Below are 13,700 nucleotides of genomic sequence, written 5' to 3' on the forward strand. Positions count from 1 at the left end.
TGCGTTTTGAGAAAATTCTGTCATTTCATCGTGGAAGAGAAGAACAGAAGAGCAGTTTTCTCTTTTCCAGACCTTACAGAGAGGCGTCTGTAAGTCCTTGGTGGAGCTAAACAGTTCAGATTTAAGAGTTTTCATTAGTTTCACAAACCAGACAGCTTTCTGCGCTTTTAGTTGAAGATTGACAGGTGATTGGAAGAAACTAATTTGTTTGATCGATCCATGAAACATTGAGAGCCAGTTTTCTTTTGAGTCTCTTTCATGCTTAGCTTCAAGCATTTCACAAAACCATAAGCATTTCAGAGAAAACTTCTGCATAACAACATCCTACTGAACCCAGAAAATCTCAATAGTTTGTGCAGCATGAGAAAGCATACTGAGCTGTAGTCCTTCACCTGGATTTGTAAAATGAGAGATTTGTGTAGATAGTCTGATCAATAGTGAAGGCCAGAAGAAGAACTGCTGCAAGTAGAGCAATGAGAGACCAAGGGCTCTTGAAGTATCTCTCCTTGAAGTTCACACCCCAGTGACGAAACCTTCTCGTCCATCCCCTCGTCCTTTCCCTATAATATACCTCTATTGTGTGCTGCACAGTGTATAGAGTATCCCTTGGAACAAAGTCCATGTTACGGTGGAGCTCATGAATGAACTCTTTAACCTCTGTAGAGCTCCCACTAGAAGAAACGATTATCCCTCTGGATTCAAGCAGCTCTGCATCCTCAATTGATCGCATCAATCCATCCATAAACCTAACATAGCTACTTATTTCTTGACTTGAGTCAGGATGAAGTCGTTCAAATGCAACAAAATTGAGTAATATCGACTCAGTAACAGAAGAAATATGAAGAACCGGGAGGTAAAGGATGCCATTATGAAACTTGATCGCTGAAAAGGTTTGGCTTTCACTCATCCTGTATGTAATTCCAGCTTCGTTCAGTTGGGTGGCACCTTTTATAGGTTTAGGCTTAAGACCTTGAAAGATTACTGCCTCCCTTTCTTGTGAGAATCCAATCTTAAGCTTCCTTGTCATGTCCAGTAGGTGTTGGCATTTGCCCATCTCCACTGTTTGGTCGATATTATAATTGTATGAAGCTCGCGACAGGGTCATTATGTACTCGAACTGCATAAAAACATAAATGCTTCAAATCAAAGATTGTAATCTTAATATGCTACAGAAAGAGAAAAGAGCGAGTTAAAGCCGAAGTTGCCTTTCAGGTTGTCTTCCTCACTAACGATTACATGCTTTCTTCCCGACTACTGTTCTGAACCAGCTAAAATTTCTTACTCATCTATGCCTTAAGGGGAGTTAATGGCTTTAATTACTTACACGAAAACAGTAAAAAGTTGTCAAAAAAAACCTCACCGGTTTGTGTTCTGTGCACTTTTCAACTGCTACGATCCTTTCCAGAGCCAGCAGGGGCATCTGATTCTCAACCTTCAACAAGTCCGGCAATATATACAGTCCAGCACCATGTATTCCGTGAACGCTAAATACTGGGTCGTTGTGGCAATAGTCGAAGACAGCTTTACCATTCGAACGGAGAATCTCCAATATGAAACAACCGTCCAGAACCATCAGTTCCAAGAACTTCTCTTCGTCCCTCCATTCCTGGTCAAGTTCCTCGTAGGACAGCATCAATTCTTGAGCAACTTCCCTCAAAGACAGTAGGAAATCATCAATATCTTTTTCCGATCTCCTGAGAACATGGTAGAGTGCCCTGTACTTGTGTTCCTCCATTGGCATCAAGTGCAGCTCGCCGTTGTGGTAGGGGCCGATTGAAACCATTTGGGGCTTGTACGCCATGGGATTTAGATTGGCGACTTGGGGAGGTACTTTGTAAATTGAAATCTTCTCCCATCGCATCGGCTCGTCGCAGATGTCTATGCTCTGGAGTTTATCTATATCTATGTAGATTCTCTGGTCTTTCTTCATCTTTTCCTCTTTCTCCTGGTTTTCCATTGATGTTCGAGTGTCTGAGAGATTAAATTCGGGAATACCTAGATCTTCTTAATTAATCGAACGCCTGAATCCAATCCGCGTACCGTGGAAATTAATTCAGAGGAGTCTCATTCTATTTCTTCTTTACGTTCACGACAAGTCTCTATGGTGTGGAGACTCATGTAAGCCAAAGACAGTCAACACCCAGAACTCTAGAATGAAATTGGAATTGATTTGATAGTGCAGAATTGATTAAACAACAATCCAAATCAAACAAAATCCGAGTTCAGTAGACTTCAAAAGTATCCTGGCGAGGAGAAAGAAAGTACCTGAAACCATATGTGACGACGACGAGCTCTTTCTCGCCGTCCGCCGGGAAGAGCCACAAGGACCGGCCAGATTTTGCGTGGAAGCAGAGACAGACAGTGTCGCCGTGAGACCGACTTTAGATTATGAGAGCTCACCAAAGATGAAGCGCGAGGTTTCCATCTGGTGGAGTTGACGTGGACAAGTATTGATGATTTCTTTCCAAGGAATTTAATCATTTAATTTCATCCAGCCGCCTTATGTCTGTAATTACAAATTTACCCTTCATCTCTCTGAGAGGTCTTGTTAATCATTTAATATATTACAAATATTGGGTATTAATTAAAACATCAAGGTAGAACTCAAATTGTATCTTACCATAAAAAACAAAAGGTAGAACTCAGATTTTTTAAATAAATTTGCGAGTTTTGGGTGATAGAGAGATCCCAGTGATGAATATACATTGTGAACTCACTAGTTTTATGAACTAGTTTGCGTGCATGAGTTTAGCTCCTCCTCCTAGTTAATTTGGAATGTCTTTTTGTGCTCGGAGAAGATTGCTGCAGAGGTAGCGGTAGTACCGTTCCTTTTCTAATATCATCTCCATCTGTCATCTTATCTAATGTTTTTTGGGCCTCGATATAGACGGTAAGATCCCTAATCTGTTCCAACCAACAGATCACTTAAAATCCTTTAGGAAACAGAATTGAGATAATCTCAATAACAGCTATAACTTTCCAAGTATTAAGAAATACCTGTTCTTCAAGATCTACAAGCCTATCCTCCCTCAACTTTAATGTTGCTTTTCCCCTGTGTAGAAATACTGTATTGTTAGAAAATATTGAACGGCAATATCATCATTTTGCATTCACTATAAAGTCCAGCAGCTATGTTATCTTATTCTATGTGTTCAGTTTTCTCTTTCATTCTATTTTCTTGTAATTTGAAGAAGTATGTAGGGAGATATAAGGGTTTAAGTATTCTTCAAGTGATACAGGGTATTTCTATAACTTAATTCTCATAACTCTTATAAAAGCACTGGGGGTCGAGGTTGACCCAAACCAGAGCCTTCCTAGAGCTATAAATTCTCCCCTCTTTTCTCTCTTTCACTCTTTCTCTCTCCAAAACGCTAAAGTTTACAATTTTACATGGTATCAAAATGGTAGATCTTGATTGAAGCCTTTAGTTAATCTCCAATTCCTTCCACTAAAGCTTGTGACCTCATAGAAAAGGGATTTTTCGCAATCTGCCTTGACTAATTGGTAAAAATCTGAATTTTGTGTTCTTCTTCTGCTATAACCCTAGGGTGTTAATGGCTCTTACTACCTATTGAACAGTTCTAAGATTGTTTACCGCCACATGAGTGTTCTATTAAGTGAAAAATCACTCTTTTTGACACTGGGTCCTCTACCAGTGTCAGCCCTAATTTCTTGGATTTTTTCATGGCTTATCCATCTAAGTGCAAAGAACTTGACTTATGCCGTAGAGAAGGGTTCTTTATTGGTATTTCCTCCCTTTCTCTTGTTGCGCAGCCCATTACTGCTGGGCTCAATCTGCTTGCATCATCATTGGGTTGGATGACCTCAAAACCAAAAAAATGGGAAATTTTGTGGATTTAGGAATACTACAACAGCAACTTACGTATTAGGGCAGATTAGTACTCCAATAGGCAAAATCCTAAGTTTTTCCTGAGAAGTAGGATCCACAGCACCTGCATAGCTATTGTTTTTTGCGTTGTTTTGGGGTTGTTTCGAGTTCATATTTGTGGCATATATGGCTGATATTGGTGAAGCTTTTACCCCTTCAAGGGACTTTGGAAAAGGGAAGGATACTATTATGATTATTTCTGAGAAATTGAATGGCCAAAACTATCTGAGTTTGTCAAGATCAGTCAAATTATACTTGAAGGCTTAAGAAGAAGTCAAAATTCATTAGGGATGATCCTCTTGTCCCTTTGAATGATGATTAGGAAGCTGAGGACAGTTAGGTTATGACCTGGCTGATTAGCAGTATGGATTCCAAGTTAAGAAATCAAAGTTATGAACAGTGACACAATTAAGGAGATGTGAAAGTCAGTTTGTTTATATGTAGTAGAGCAACTTGTCACAAGTTTTTGAACTATATGCCAGGATGTTTAGCCTCAAGAAAGATCAAAGATCTGTCACTGAATACTATAGTGAGCAGGTTGGTATTTTGCAAGAAATAAGTGTTTTCCATCCATTTATAATGGATGAAAGGGAAAGAAGAAAACAAAATAGACAGGTACACATTGCAAAAAAAATTGAATGGTTTGGGGCCAAAATTTGACATTGTTATGGCATTACCATTGGCCTCAGAAGATGTCCAATCATTATCCACAACTTATAGCAGAGTATTACATGTTAAAAATGCAATTGTAGCCCAAGGAAATAAAGATGAGACTAGTGTTTCTGTATCAACACTGAATACTCAGGGTTCCTTAGAATCATCTAGGTGTTGCACTAGAAGAAGGGAAGAGATAATCAAGGAAGAAGGAAAGGCAGAGATAATACTTGGCCAAACAGAAAGAGTGCTCATTGTGGTTATATGACTAAGTTTTTTTGACAAATGTTGAGAAATTTTTGGTAAAACCAACTAGGTCAATTCTTTCATTCATGAGAGCACTAATGTGTCTCTTGAACCTATTGTGAATGTGGTACCTGGTGCATCTGATGAAATGCAGCAACTGGTTCAAAGCATGGCAAAATTGAATGCTACTCCTCAGCAACTATGATTCAATCTTCCACTCCTACGGCCACACTGGCTAACTCAAGTACATCTGCCCTTCATGTGTATCCATCATCCACCTAGATTTCTTGACTCAGGAGCTACTACTCACATCTCAGGTATGTCCACTTTGTTTTTTTTATCTAAAAGAGTCAACTACTATTAAAAAAGTTATATTGGCTGATGAATCCATTTCTCCAACACAAGGAATGGGTACAATGGTTCCATCAACCTTTATTTCACCTCAAGCTGTCCTATTTGAACTCAATTCCTCTCAATTTGCTGTCAATAAGTCAACGTACCAAATCAATGAATTACTCTGTAACTTTTTATCCTTCTCATTGTATTTTTCAGGATCTTATGACGAGGAAGATAATTGGTTCTATGCATAAGACAAGCAGATTATACTATGTGGAGAGTAACTCATCAGACACTTCACAAGCATTGCACACTGTGATCTCACCTCTACAATGGTATCTACAGTTAGGTCATCCTTCTCCTACAAAGATGATTTAGCTCTTTCTTGCATTTCATTCAAGTCTATCATTCAGTGTGACTCGTGTCAGTTGGACAAGCATCACAGAACATCATTTCCTCCAAATCAATCACAAAACAGTCATTGTTTCATATTATTCATTCTAATGTTTGGGGGCTTTGTCCAATGCGTAGTATTTTTTGCTATAAGTACTTTCTTTCATGTATTGACGATTTCAATAGATGTACTTAGGTGTATCTCTTGTGGAAGAAATCTAAAGTATTTGATGTGTTCAAAATTTTTTATAATGAAATAAAGAACCAGTTTGATACTTTTATTCATGTACTTCGCACTAATAATTGTCTGAAGTTTATGAATCAAAAGTTTTACTTATTCTATCAAGGTCATGGTATTATACACCATTCCTTGTGTGTTTTTACACCGCAACAAAATAGTGTTGTTGAACATAAAAATCGTCATCTTTTAAAAGTGGCTCATACTATGCTTTTCTATATGAATGTAACAAAATCATTTTGAGGTGATATTGTCCTCACTGCTTGTTTCCTCATTAATCGAATGTCTTCCTCAATTATTGATGGTAAAATTCCTATAGAGGTGCTAATACCATCAGCCACCTCATTTCCGTCGTCTCCTCGGGTTTTTGGGTGTGTATGTTTTTCATATGTCTTTGGTATTTCTAAGGGCAAATTGTTCCCTCATGCTATCATATGTATTTTCCTAGGATACTCTTCCACACAGAAAAGATATAAGAGCACTGTTCATCTACTAAGAAACCTATGTGACCTTTTTTTTTTGGATACTCCCATCTTTTTTGTCTTCCATTGATCCATTTCTATTCCTGAAGTTGTCACCCGCACATATGTGGAGGAGATTCCTAGTTCAATTCCTAATGCCACTATAGAGAAACCACTACAAGTATATCATACAAGGAAAGTGACTCAAGATACAGTTGTTCCCTCTCTCACAACAAATCAAGAACCCTCTTTTTCTACTGATCTTGAGGTAAGTGATCTACACCTGCCCATAGCCCTTCACAAGGTGTTAGAAAAGGTACTCGTTATCCTTTCTCTCACATTATGCCATTTAATCTCTCTCTAACCAGTACAACAATTTGTTTTGTCCACATCCTCATATACTATTCCTTCATCTGTGCAGGCTGCACTTTCTTCTCCTCAGTGGAAGACAATGGATGTTGAGATGGAGACACTACTGGATAGGGACACCTAGCAGTTGTCTAACCTGCCTGCTATCACTACAAGTTGTAGAAGGGTATATACTATGAAATATAAGTTGGAAGGATTTGTTGACTGGCACAAGATTGGTAGCCAATGACTACACATAGACTTATGGGATTGATGTTTTTGAGACCTTTTCTCATGTTGCCTGTCTATCTTCCATTTAGATTTTGATGATTGTCGTAGTTAACTAGGGGTGGCCGTTGTGTCAACTTGATATTAAATTTGCTTTTTTGTATGGCGACTTGGCTGAGGAAATCTATATAGAGCAACCTCCTAGTTATGTTGTTCAGGGGGAGACTGAAAAAGTATGTCGACTAAAAAAGGCAATATACGATCTTAAACAAAGTCCTTAAGCATGGTTTGAGAAATTTAGTCAAGTGGTCATCTCTATTGGATTTGTCAGGAGTTACTAAGCTCTGATGGAAACAATAGCACGTCAACCAAATCACAGACTTTTCCTAAAGTGATGCAGCCAAAGTGTCTTCAAAGTTTCCTTGTTTAGTCTTTTTCTATTCTAAGAGAAGTTTTTATTTGATCAAAATATCTTTTTTTTATGGTCTTTTTTTTTTATTTTACAAGTTTCTTATTTTATTCAACTATATTTCTGTTTAGGACCATCCAGTCTTATTTAGTAGATTCTATAAGAGTCTGGATTGAGCTATACTGTAGTGTAAGTTTTGTTCTTCAGTAAGTCAAAATCCAGTTTAGTTTTGTTCTTCAGTAAGTCAAAATCCAGTTTTATTAAGATTCTAACGAAAACGTTATGAGAAGAAGGCTGTAAAAAAGTGCTCCCCTAGCTTCAGACTAGACACCTCCTCTTGTTACTTACTAAAGTGGCTTTTTTTCTTTATAGCAAGCTATCTTATATGATTCTGAAAATCCTTTCAAAGATCAAAGTTAGAAATCCAGTGCAAACAGATTTATAATTTGTTTCCCATAGTTCAGAATTACAGACTTTGAGTGTACTGTTTCCCCCTATTTTTTTTCCACCTCATTTGATATAAGAGTTTTAGGCTAAAAATTGCTCTGAGATCAAGGTGATGGTTAGTGGGAGGAAGCTAGAAAAGCACCTATCAGCTAGCCTATAAGATGAGAAGAGCAAGAGCCAAACATATGAAATTTGAGAAAGACGATGCATCTAATTATGAATACGCTCAATGACAACTTATACACATTTCCTCTTTCTTGTCAGGAATATCTGGACAACACTAAATTAGTTGAACAGTGAAAAACCGATTGAGGCTATACAGGAAGAGATGATAAAAGATGTCTTAAAAGTAGATCTTTTGGGAAGCAACATCAAGGAAGTTCATAATTTGTATCAGAAAATTTAAAGAGGAGATAAGGTGATAAAATCGGGTGGAAAGGTATTAAGTCTTGGAAGCCGTTCACAGTATATTTGAAAAATCATGCTTGTTAAGCTAGCTACTTGAGGATAAAACTGTCTACAACTTTTAAAAGCAGTTAGAGTTCGTTCAAAAAGTTATATTTTTCACAAGAGGGTTCTTGTTTCTTAGGCAAGTCAAAGTCTAGTTCAATAAGTTTTAAAATAATAGCCTCAGACAGGATATTTTCTCTTGTTTACAGTTCATAAACTTATTTGTGATTTTAGTTTTCTTCATTGCAAGTAATCTTGCATGATTATAAATTTAGTGCAAACAGATGTATAATTTGTTCCTCAGTAGATCAAAAATGCAAATTGGAGTCTACTTGAGGATAAAACTGTCTACAACTTTTAAAAGTAGTTAGAGTTCGTTCAAAAATTTATATTTTTCACAAGAGGGTTCTTGTTTCTTAGGCAAGTCAAAGTCTAGTTCAATAAGTTCCAAAATAATAGCCTCAGACAGGATAGTTTCTCTTGTTTACAGTTCATAAACTTATTTGTGATTTTAGTTTTCTTCATTGCAAGTAATCTTGCATGATTATAAATCTAGTGCAAACAGATGTATAATTTGGTCCTCAGTAGATCAAAAATGCAAATTGGAGTCTACCATTTTCCCTACTCGTTCCTATGCTAAACGCAGAGACAGTTTTGAAATACTTAATTGTTACAAGAAAGGCAATCCAAAAACTGCTACTGGTAGATCAAGGACAGTGAACTTAATAGCTATGTATCTTGATGCAGTTGGAGGCACACTTTCACGGAATAACAAATGAGCTTGAGCCTACTCATTGTGCCAACAAGTGGTCCATAGTGGTCCAGGTATGCAGCCACTTCGGGACCAGCACTAGGCCCAAAGACCAAAATTCAGCCTCATGAGATAAACTTGCAAAGTGTCATTTTACGCAGTTTATTACATCGGATTTTCATGGACAGCTTTTTCTCGATGAACAACCATTTAATTCATTACTGCTAACTGTACTTCTCTTGCATCATCCCTTTTTTCAGAAATTTACTAGAGCATTTACCCCTCAAACCAGTTAAACTATAAAACAAAGAAAACAGTAAAAAACACAGGGTTCGCTCCACATCTATGCAGCTGTTTAATCTCTGAATGCAAACAACAAATATGAATAGAAAACCATATACGATTATGAAAAAATAAAAAAAAGTACCTTTGTTCAATTTCCTTAACCATATTCTGCCATGATTCCTGCTTTTTCATAAGATTTTCATTGACCTAAAGGAAGAGATAAAGCATTAAATTGGCAATAAAAGGGACCAAGCAAAAACAGGCATACTTAGTATAAAAGAAAAAAAAAATTCCATAATAAGTTTTTTTCATTCAAAGGCTAATAAAAAAACTTACTCCGGCAATAACTTTTATCTCATCCATACACCTTTCAAGTTCAAGTTGGACATCATGCAATTTCAGATTCACCTCCTTTTCTATGGCATCAGCGATAGCTATTTCCCTTTTCCCTTTGGCTTCCATGACTTGAGATTCATAAGTCTGACAAAAGAAAGAAAAATTACAATAGACTAACACAGAGAAGACTTCAGTGATCCACTTCAGCATTATAATATTCAAATGTAACAGTGGTGCAAATTCTTTTTCAAAAATGACAGGGGGTACAGGAGAGATGCCCTAGACAAGCTAAGCTAAATATTATGCCAGTGAATCACTGCAAGATATCTGATTAATCAATTTCCATTCTGTACTTCTATTCTAGATTAAGTTGTCTAGATCCACAAGTTCTGTTCTGTCTCATTCATGAAGCCACTTGCAAGGTTGAAGCTGCATATTGTCAGTAAAACAATGAGTTGATCTCCCAGGGTTCTTTTTGTAGCTCAAAGAAAAATCTGGAATACTTGTGACACACTTTAAGTGGTTTTGTCAAAAAAATTCTAAATATAAGAAAATAAATGACTTAGATTGTCATCAAACATACTTAGTTCAGTGATAGTGGACTTACTTGTCTCTGGTTCTCAAGCTGGCTTGTGAGCAACCTGTTGTACTCATCAACAATCTGGAAAAAATACCATTTGAATGTAGTTATAGATCTTGTTGTAGAAAAAAAGACAGTTTTCATAACATAAATAAGTTTCATTTTTCTCAAATCGAGCCTCCAGCTCATGGCCACTTCCAGAATATGAGTTTTAGGATTTGGAACTCAAAGGTGTCTCATCTCCATCAATCTAACTAATAGAAAAAAAATATTTATAATTTGTTGGGTTTATCCAAGACGAAGAAAATATTAATAATCACCGCATCAGATTTACTCTTAAACAGTGCCCCACTAATTCCAGAATCCTCACTGCATTCACATGTGCCACATTCTTCATCAGTTGATTGGCAACTAGGCCTCATCTTGACTGATTTCCCATCGGGTTTAGACTGATTTAATCTATGCACAAAATTGTCACCAGCATAATCCCAAACTCTTTGTATTTGTAGATCAAGAGAATAGCAGTGTTGGGTCTCTTCCCAGTGTCTTACGGCATGACGTTGTTTATACCTGAAGTCATCAACAGTTAAGCAGCACCAATTAATTTTTTTGAAAAAAAAATAATTACTCCAGGAAAAAATAGGTGGAGAACTCAAGGAGTTGATTGCATCGTTGACCTACTATAGCTGTTTAAAGAAGGTAAAACCTTTGTTAAATTGGCCTCAAATGTGAGGACTGATTTTTTTTCCTAATATAAATTACTACTGACTTTCAAGTCACCAAAAATATCTTGAACCAGCCACTACAGCATTTAGGATGCAATACAAATGATAGTGTCCATCTAAAGTGGTACACCATCCAAAAGCAATATTCTAATTTCTGTATATTTAATAGATTCATACTACCAAAAAAACCAAACAATATAGCAATAACAACTTTCTTGATTACCTCCCACATCCAATAAAGCCACAGATCAAACAGATCCAGAGGTTTTCGGATGTTTGACACACTGAACATGTTGGTTGTGCAGGTTGTTGCAGACAAAATCGACAAACCTGAGAATTTAAGGAGACATTAGCAATTTCATTTATATATGTATATGGTAGGATGTACCCATCAGCATGAAAAACTAACATGACAAGGACCAAGATCCACAATTTACCTAGTTTTCAGCTACCAATATTACATGGTTCATGTTTGCATTTCTGATATCTATCTTGATACAGATGTAGGCAGTATGATTGAAAGAAAAAAAAAGCACAACTCCACATACATCTCACTCTATTGAAGTAGATGCTCAAGAATAACAGGACAATGGTACAAATTTCTCCACCTCTGAATGATAATTTGATGTTAGTTTATGTCAATTTTAAATGTTATTCACTTTAGTGGTTTCAAATGCACTTAAAAACACACACATATGTTGGTCATCTACCTAATATTTTCTTGGTGTAGTGTTATCCGTATGAGTGACAAAACATGACACTAAAAGAGCACAGTGAAATTTGTACTTAAGAGAATATAAAATAAAATTTTCATAATGATATGGTGAACTTACTGGACAAGATGATTCCCTCCATTTTGAAATGCATGAGCATTGAAAGGAATGATCGCAAAGGGTTGTGGTGATCCCACTAATCTCTTGATCCAATCTCTCTAAAGAGGAAGCAGCAAAAATTGATGGATTAGATTAGATAAAGAGGTAGTACCTCTGAATTAAATCTTTTATTGAAGAAATATATAAAAGTAGGACTTAATCGTTAAATACCAATTCAAATTTTGGTTGACAGTTTATTGACATGCTGGAATGGTCAACTTGCCATAGAAGCAAGTTGAGCCAAAGTGGTGCCATGCTGAACCCAAAGGGAGCACCTTGGCCCATGAAGGGAGGGGACTCGGGACCCTGGCAAGAGGAGGGGAGCGGGAAGAGGCCCCTTCCCACCATGCTATGATGTGATGAGGGGCCTCCCTCCTCCCTCTCCAGCAATGAGGCAAGATGGTCCTCCCTCCACTCACTACCCGCCCCTCCCCTCAAATGGTGAGGCAAGGACAAGGTCTCCTATTCAGCTTCACAGGAAGGTGACTCCCTGCACAGACGGGAGGGGGGGCTCCCTTTCCTAGAGCCAGGGGTTGCCTGTATGTCCCAAATGGTGCTGGTTGTTCTTGCTCACTGTAACATGTAGTGCCACACTGCCTCAATTTGCTTAAGATTTAGGATTTAGGATTTAGGGCAAAACCTCTCAGGTAAACAGTAGATAATGTAGAGTAAAGTTGACACGACTCAAAAACCAAAATTCAAGTCAATTAAGCATTACGATATTCGTTTCATCAAAGATATAAAATACAAACTGAGCTTGATATACCTAGAGATGGCAAGCGGGGTGAATAGAGAAAAAAGACTCACCAAGGCAAAAGGGGCAAGTAGGTAGTTCAGTATAGCCCACAGGAGGCGTCCCAGCAATATCTGTAAATTCAGTGTACTCCACGCCTACAATGAAGAGCATATGACACACTTCTGCCTGCAATAAAACCATTTAAGGTGGCCCAAAAAACGAAATTGTACAATCAGGATCACCTTCTAAATGCTGAAGCATTTACTGGCGAAGCATGTTGCTGGGAAAATGGTCTACCTCCCAAGATGAGAAACGATGTCCATTAACGTCAGCATAGAAACAATTGGCGCTGTCTTGACTATCAAAATTGACCAACACACTGTATCGATCGTCCACGCCGTCGTTTCTGCAGACTTTTTCGAATAAGCGCACTCTAAAGCAGCGGAAAATATTTGGAAGATGGACATAAAAAACACCAAAAAGAAAAGAAGATAACTCACCTGACATATCGAAAGAGAGAAATATGATCAACATAGGGACCGCAAAAGCGGAGGAAGTCATCGGAGGATAAGCGAGCAGGGACGGCGAGAACAAAGACAAGAGAAGACGGCGTATCCTCGATTAAGGAATAAATAAGATGACAATCGACAGTGAGACCTTTCGCAATTTTTTCCCCTTAAGTGAAAATTAATAGTGTAAAGGAAATCGGAAAAAGAAAAAAGAAGATATTAGATGAAAAAGCTTACAGGGACTGCTTCGGATTCGCGAGAGTTGAAACGGTAGAGATGAATAACGCCTTTGCTTTCTTCAATTCTAGGGTTTCGTGAATTCTGTTGGCTGCTTTCCGCTTCCGCGAAGGGAACGTCGAGAGTGTGGATTCGAAGGCGGAACATGATCACCAAAATGAAAACTCTGCTGTCCAAGCCAACACATAACAGCCCAAATTCGCTTATATATATAGAGAGAGAGAGAGAAAATGAAATTTTAAAATATGAATATTAATTTTTTTTATGAGAACGGCGTGGCGCGATTCGAACTTGGACTGACCGAATATAAACAGAATACCACTAGACCAAATGGTCTTAGGTTTAAAAAAGGGGTATAACACGAGGACTTACTGAATATTAATGAGAAATTAAGGAAGGTATTAAGTTGAACATTAATAAAATTAAAAGAGAAAACAAGTACAATCAAAGTAAAATTAAATTGCCCATGTCCTAGTTACAACATTAATAGAATTCTTAATAAGAAACAAGGAAAATAATTGTTAAAAAATTAATAGAATTGAAACACCTTTTTTATGAGATTTCTTTCCA

At 37.4% G+C, this 13,700-nt stretch overlaps 2 protein-coding genes across 3 annotated transcripts; both read right to left on the minus strand.

Moving 5' to 3' along the window:
- Nucleotides 1-189: 189 nt before the first annotated feature.
- On the minus strand, nt 190-1,980 carry LOC137935907 (UPF0481 protein At3g47200-like). The gene is made up of 2 exons (XM_068780319.1): nt 1,361-1,980; nt 190-1,117 (listed from the first exon to the last, which is right to left on the minus strand). Exons 1-2 carry the CDS (start codon nt 1,955-1,957, stop codon nt 389-391), a joined length of 1,326 nt encoding a protein of 441 aa, XP_068636420.1. The 5' UTR covers nt 1,958-1,980; the 3' UTR covers nt 190-388.
- A 441-nt stretch (nt 1,981-2,421) lies between these two features.
- On the minus strand, nt 2,422-13,294 carry LOC137935906 (BRAP2 RING ZnF UBP domain-containing protein 1). 2 transcript variants are annotated; one of them, XM_068780316.1, is made up of 12 exons: nt 13,131-13,294; nt 12,885-13,000; nt 12,682-12,790; nt 12,456-12,570; nt 11,610-11,707; nt 11,000-11,106; nt 10,372-10,621; nt 10,079-10,132; nt 9,472-9,615; nt 9,278-9,342; nt 2,998-3,052; nt 2,513-2,904 (listed from the first exon to the last, which is right to left on the minus strand). In XM_068780316.1, exons 1-12 carry the CDS (start codon nt 13,275-13,277, stop codon nt 2,749-2,751), a joined length of 1,416 nt encoding a protein of 471 aa, XP_068636417.1. In that variant the 5' UTR covers nt 13,278-13,294; the 3' UTR covers nt 2,513-2,748. The 2 variants fall into 2 exon arrangements, with proteins under 2 accessions (XP_068636418.1, XP_068636417.1); XM_068780317.1 differs by lacking the exons at nt 2,513-2,904; nt 2,998-3,052 and adding an exon at nt 2,422-2,506.
- Between the last annotated feature and the right edge of the window lie 406 nt (nt 13,295-13,700).

Source organism: Aristolochia californica, unplaced genomic scaffold, assembly GCF_029961685.1.
Source record: "Aristolochia californica isolate CCGP_79_NKW_82.1479 unplaced genomic scaffold, dmAriCali1.0.hap1 SCAF_7, whole genome shotgun sequence".
Taxonomy (NCBI): domain Eukaryota; kingdom Viridiplantae; phylum Streptophyta; class Magnoliopsida; order Piperales; family Aristolochiaceae; genus Aristolochia; species Aristolochia californica.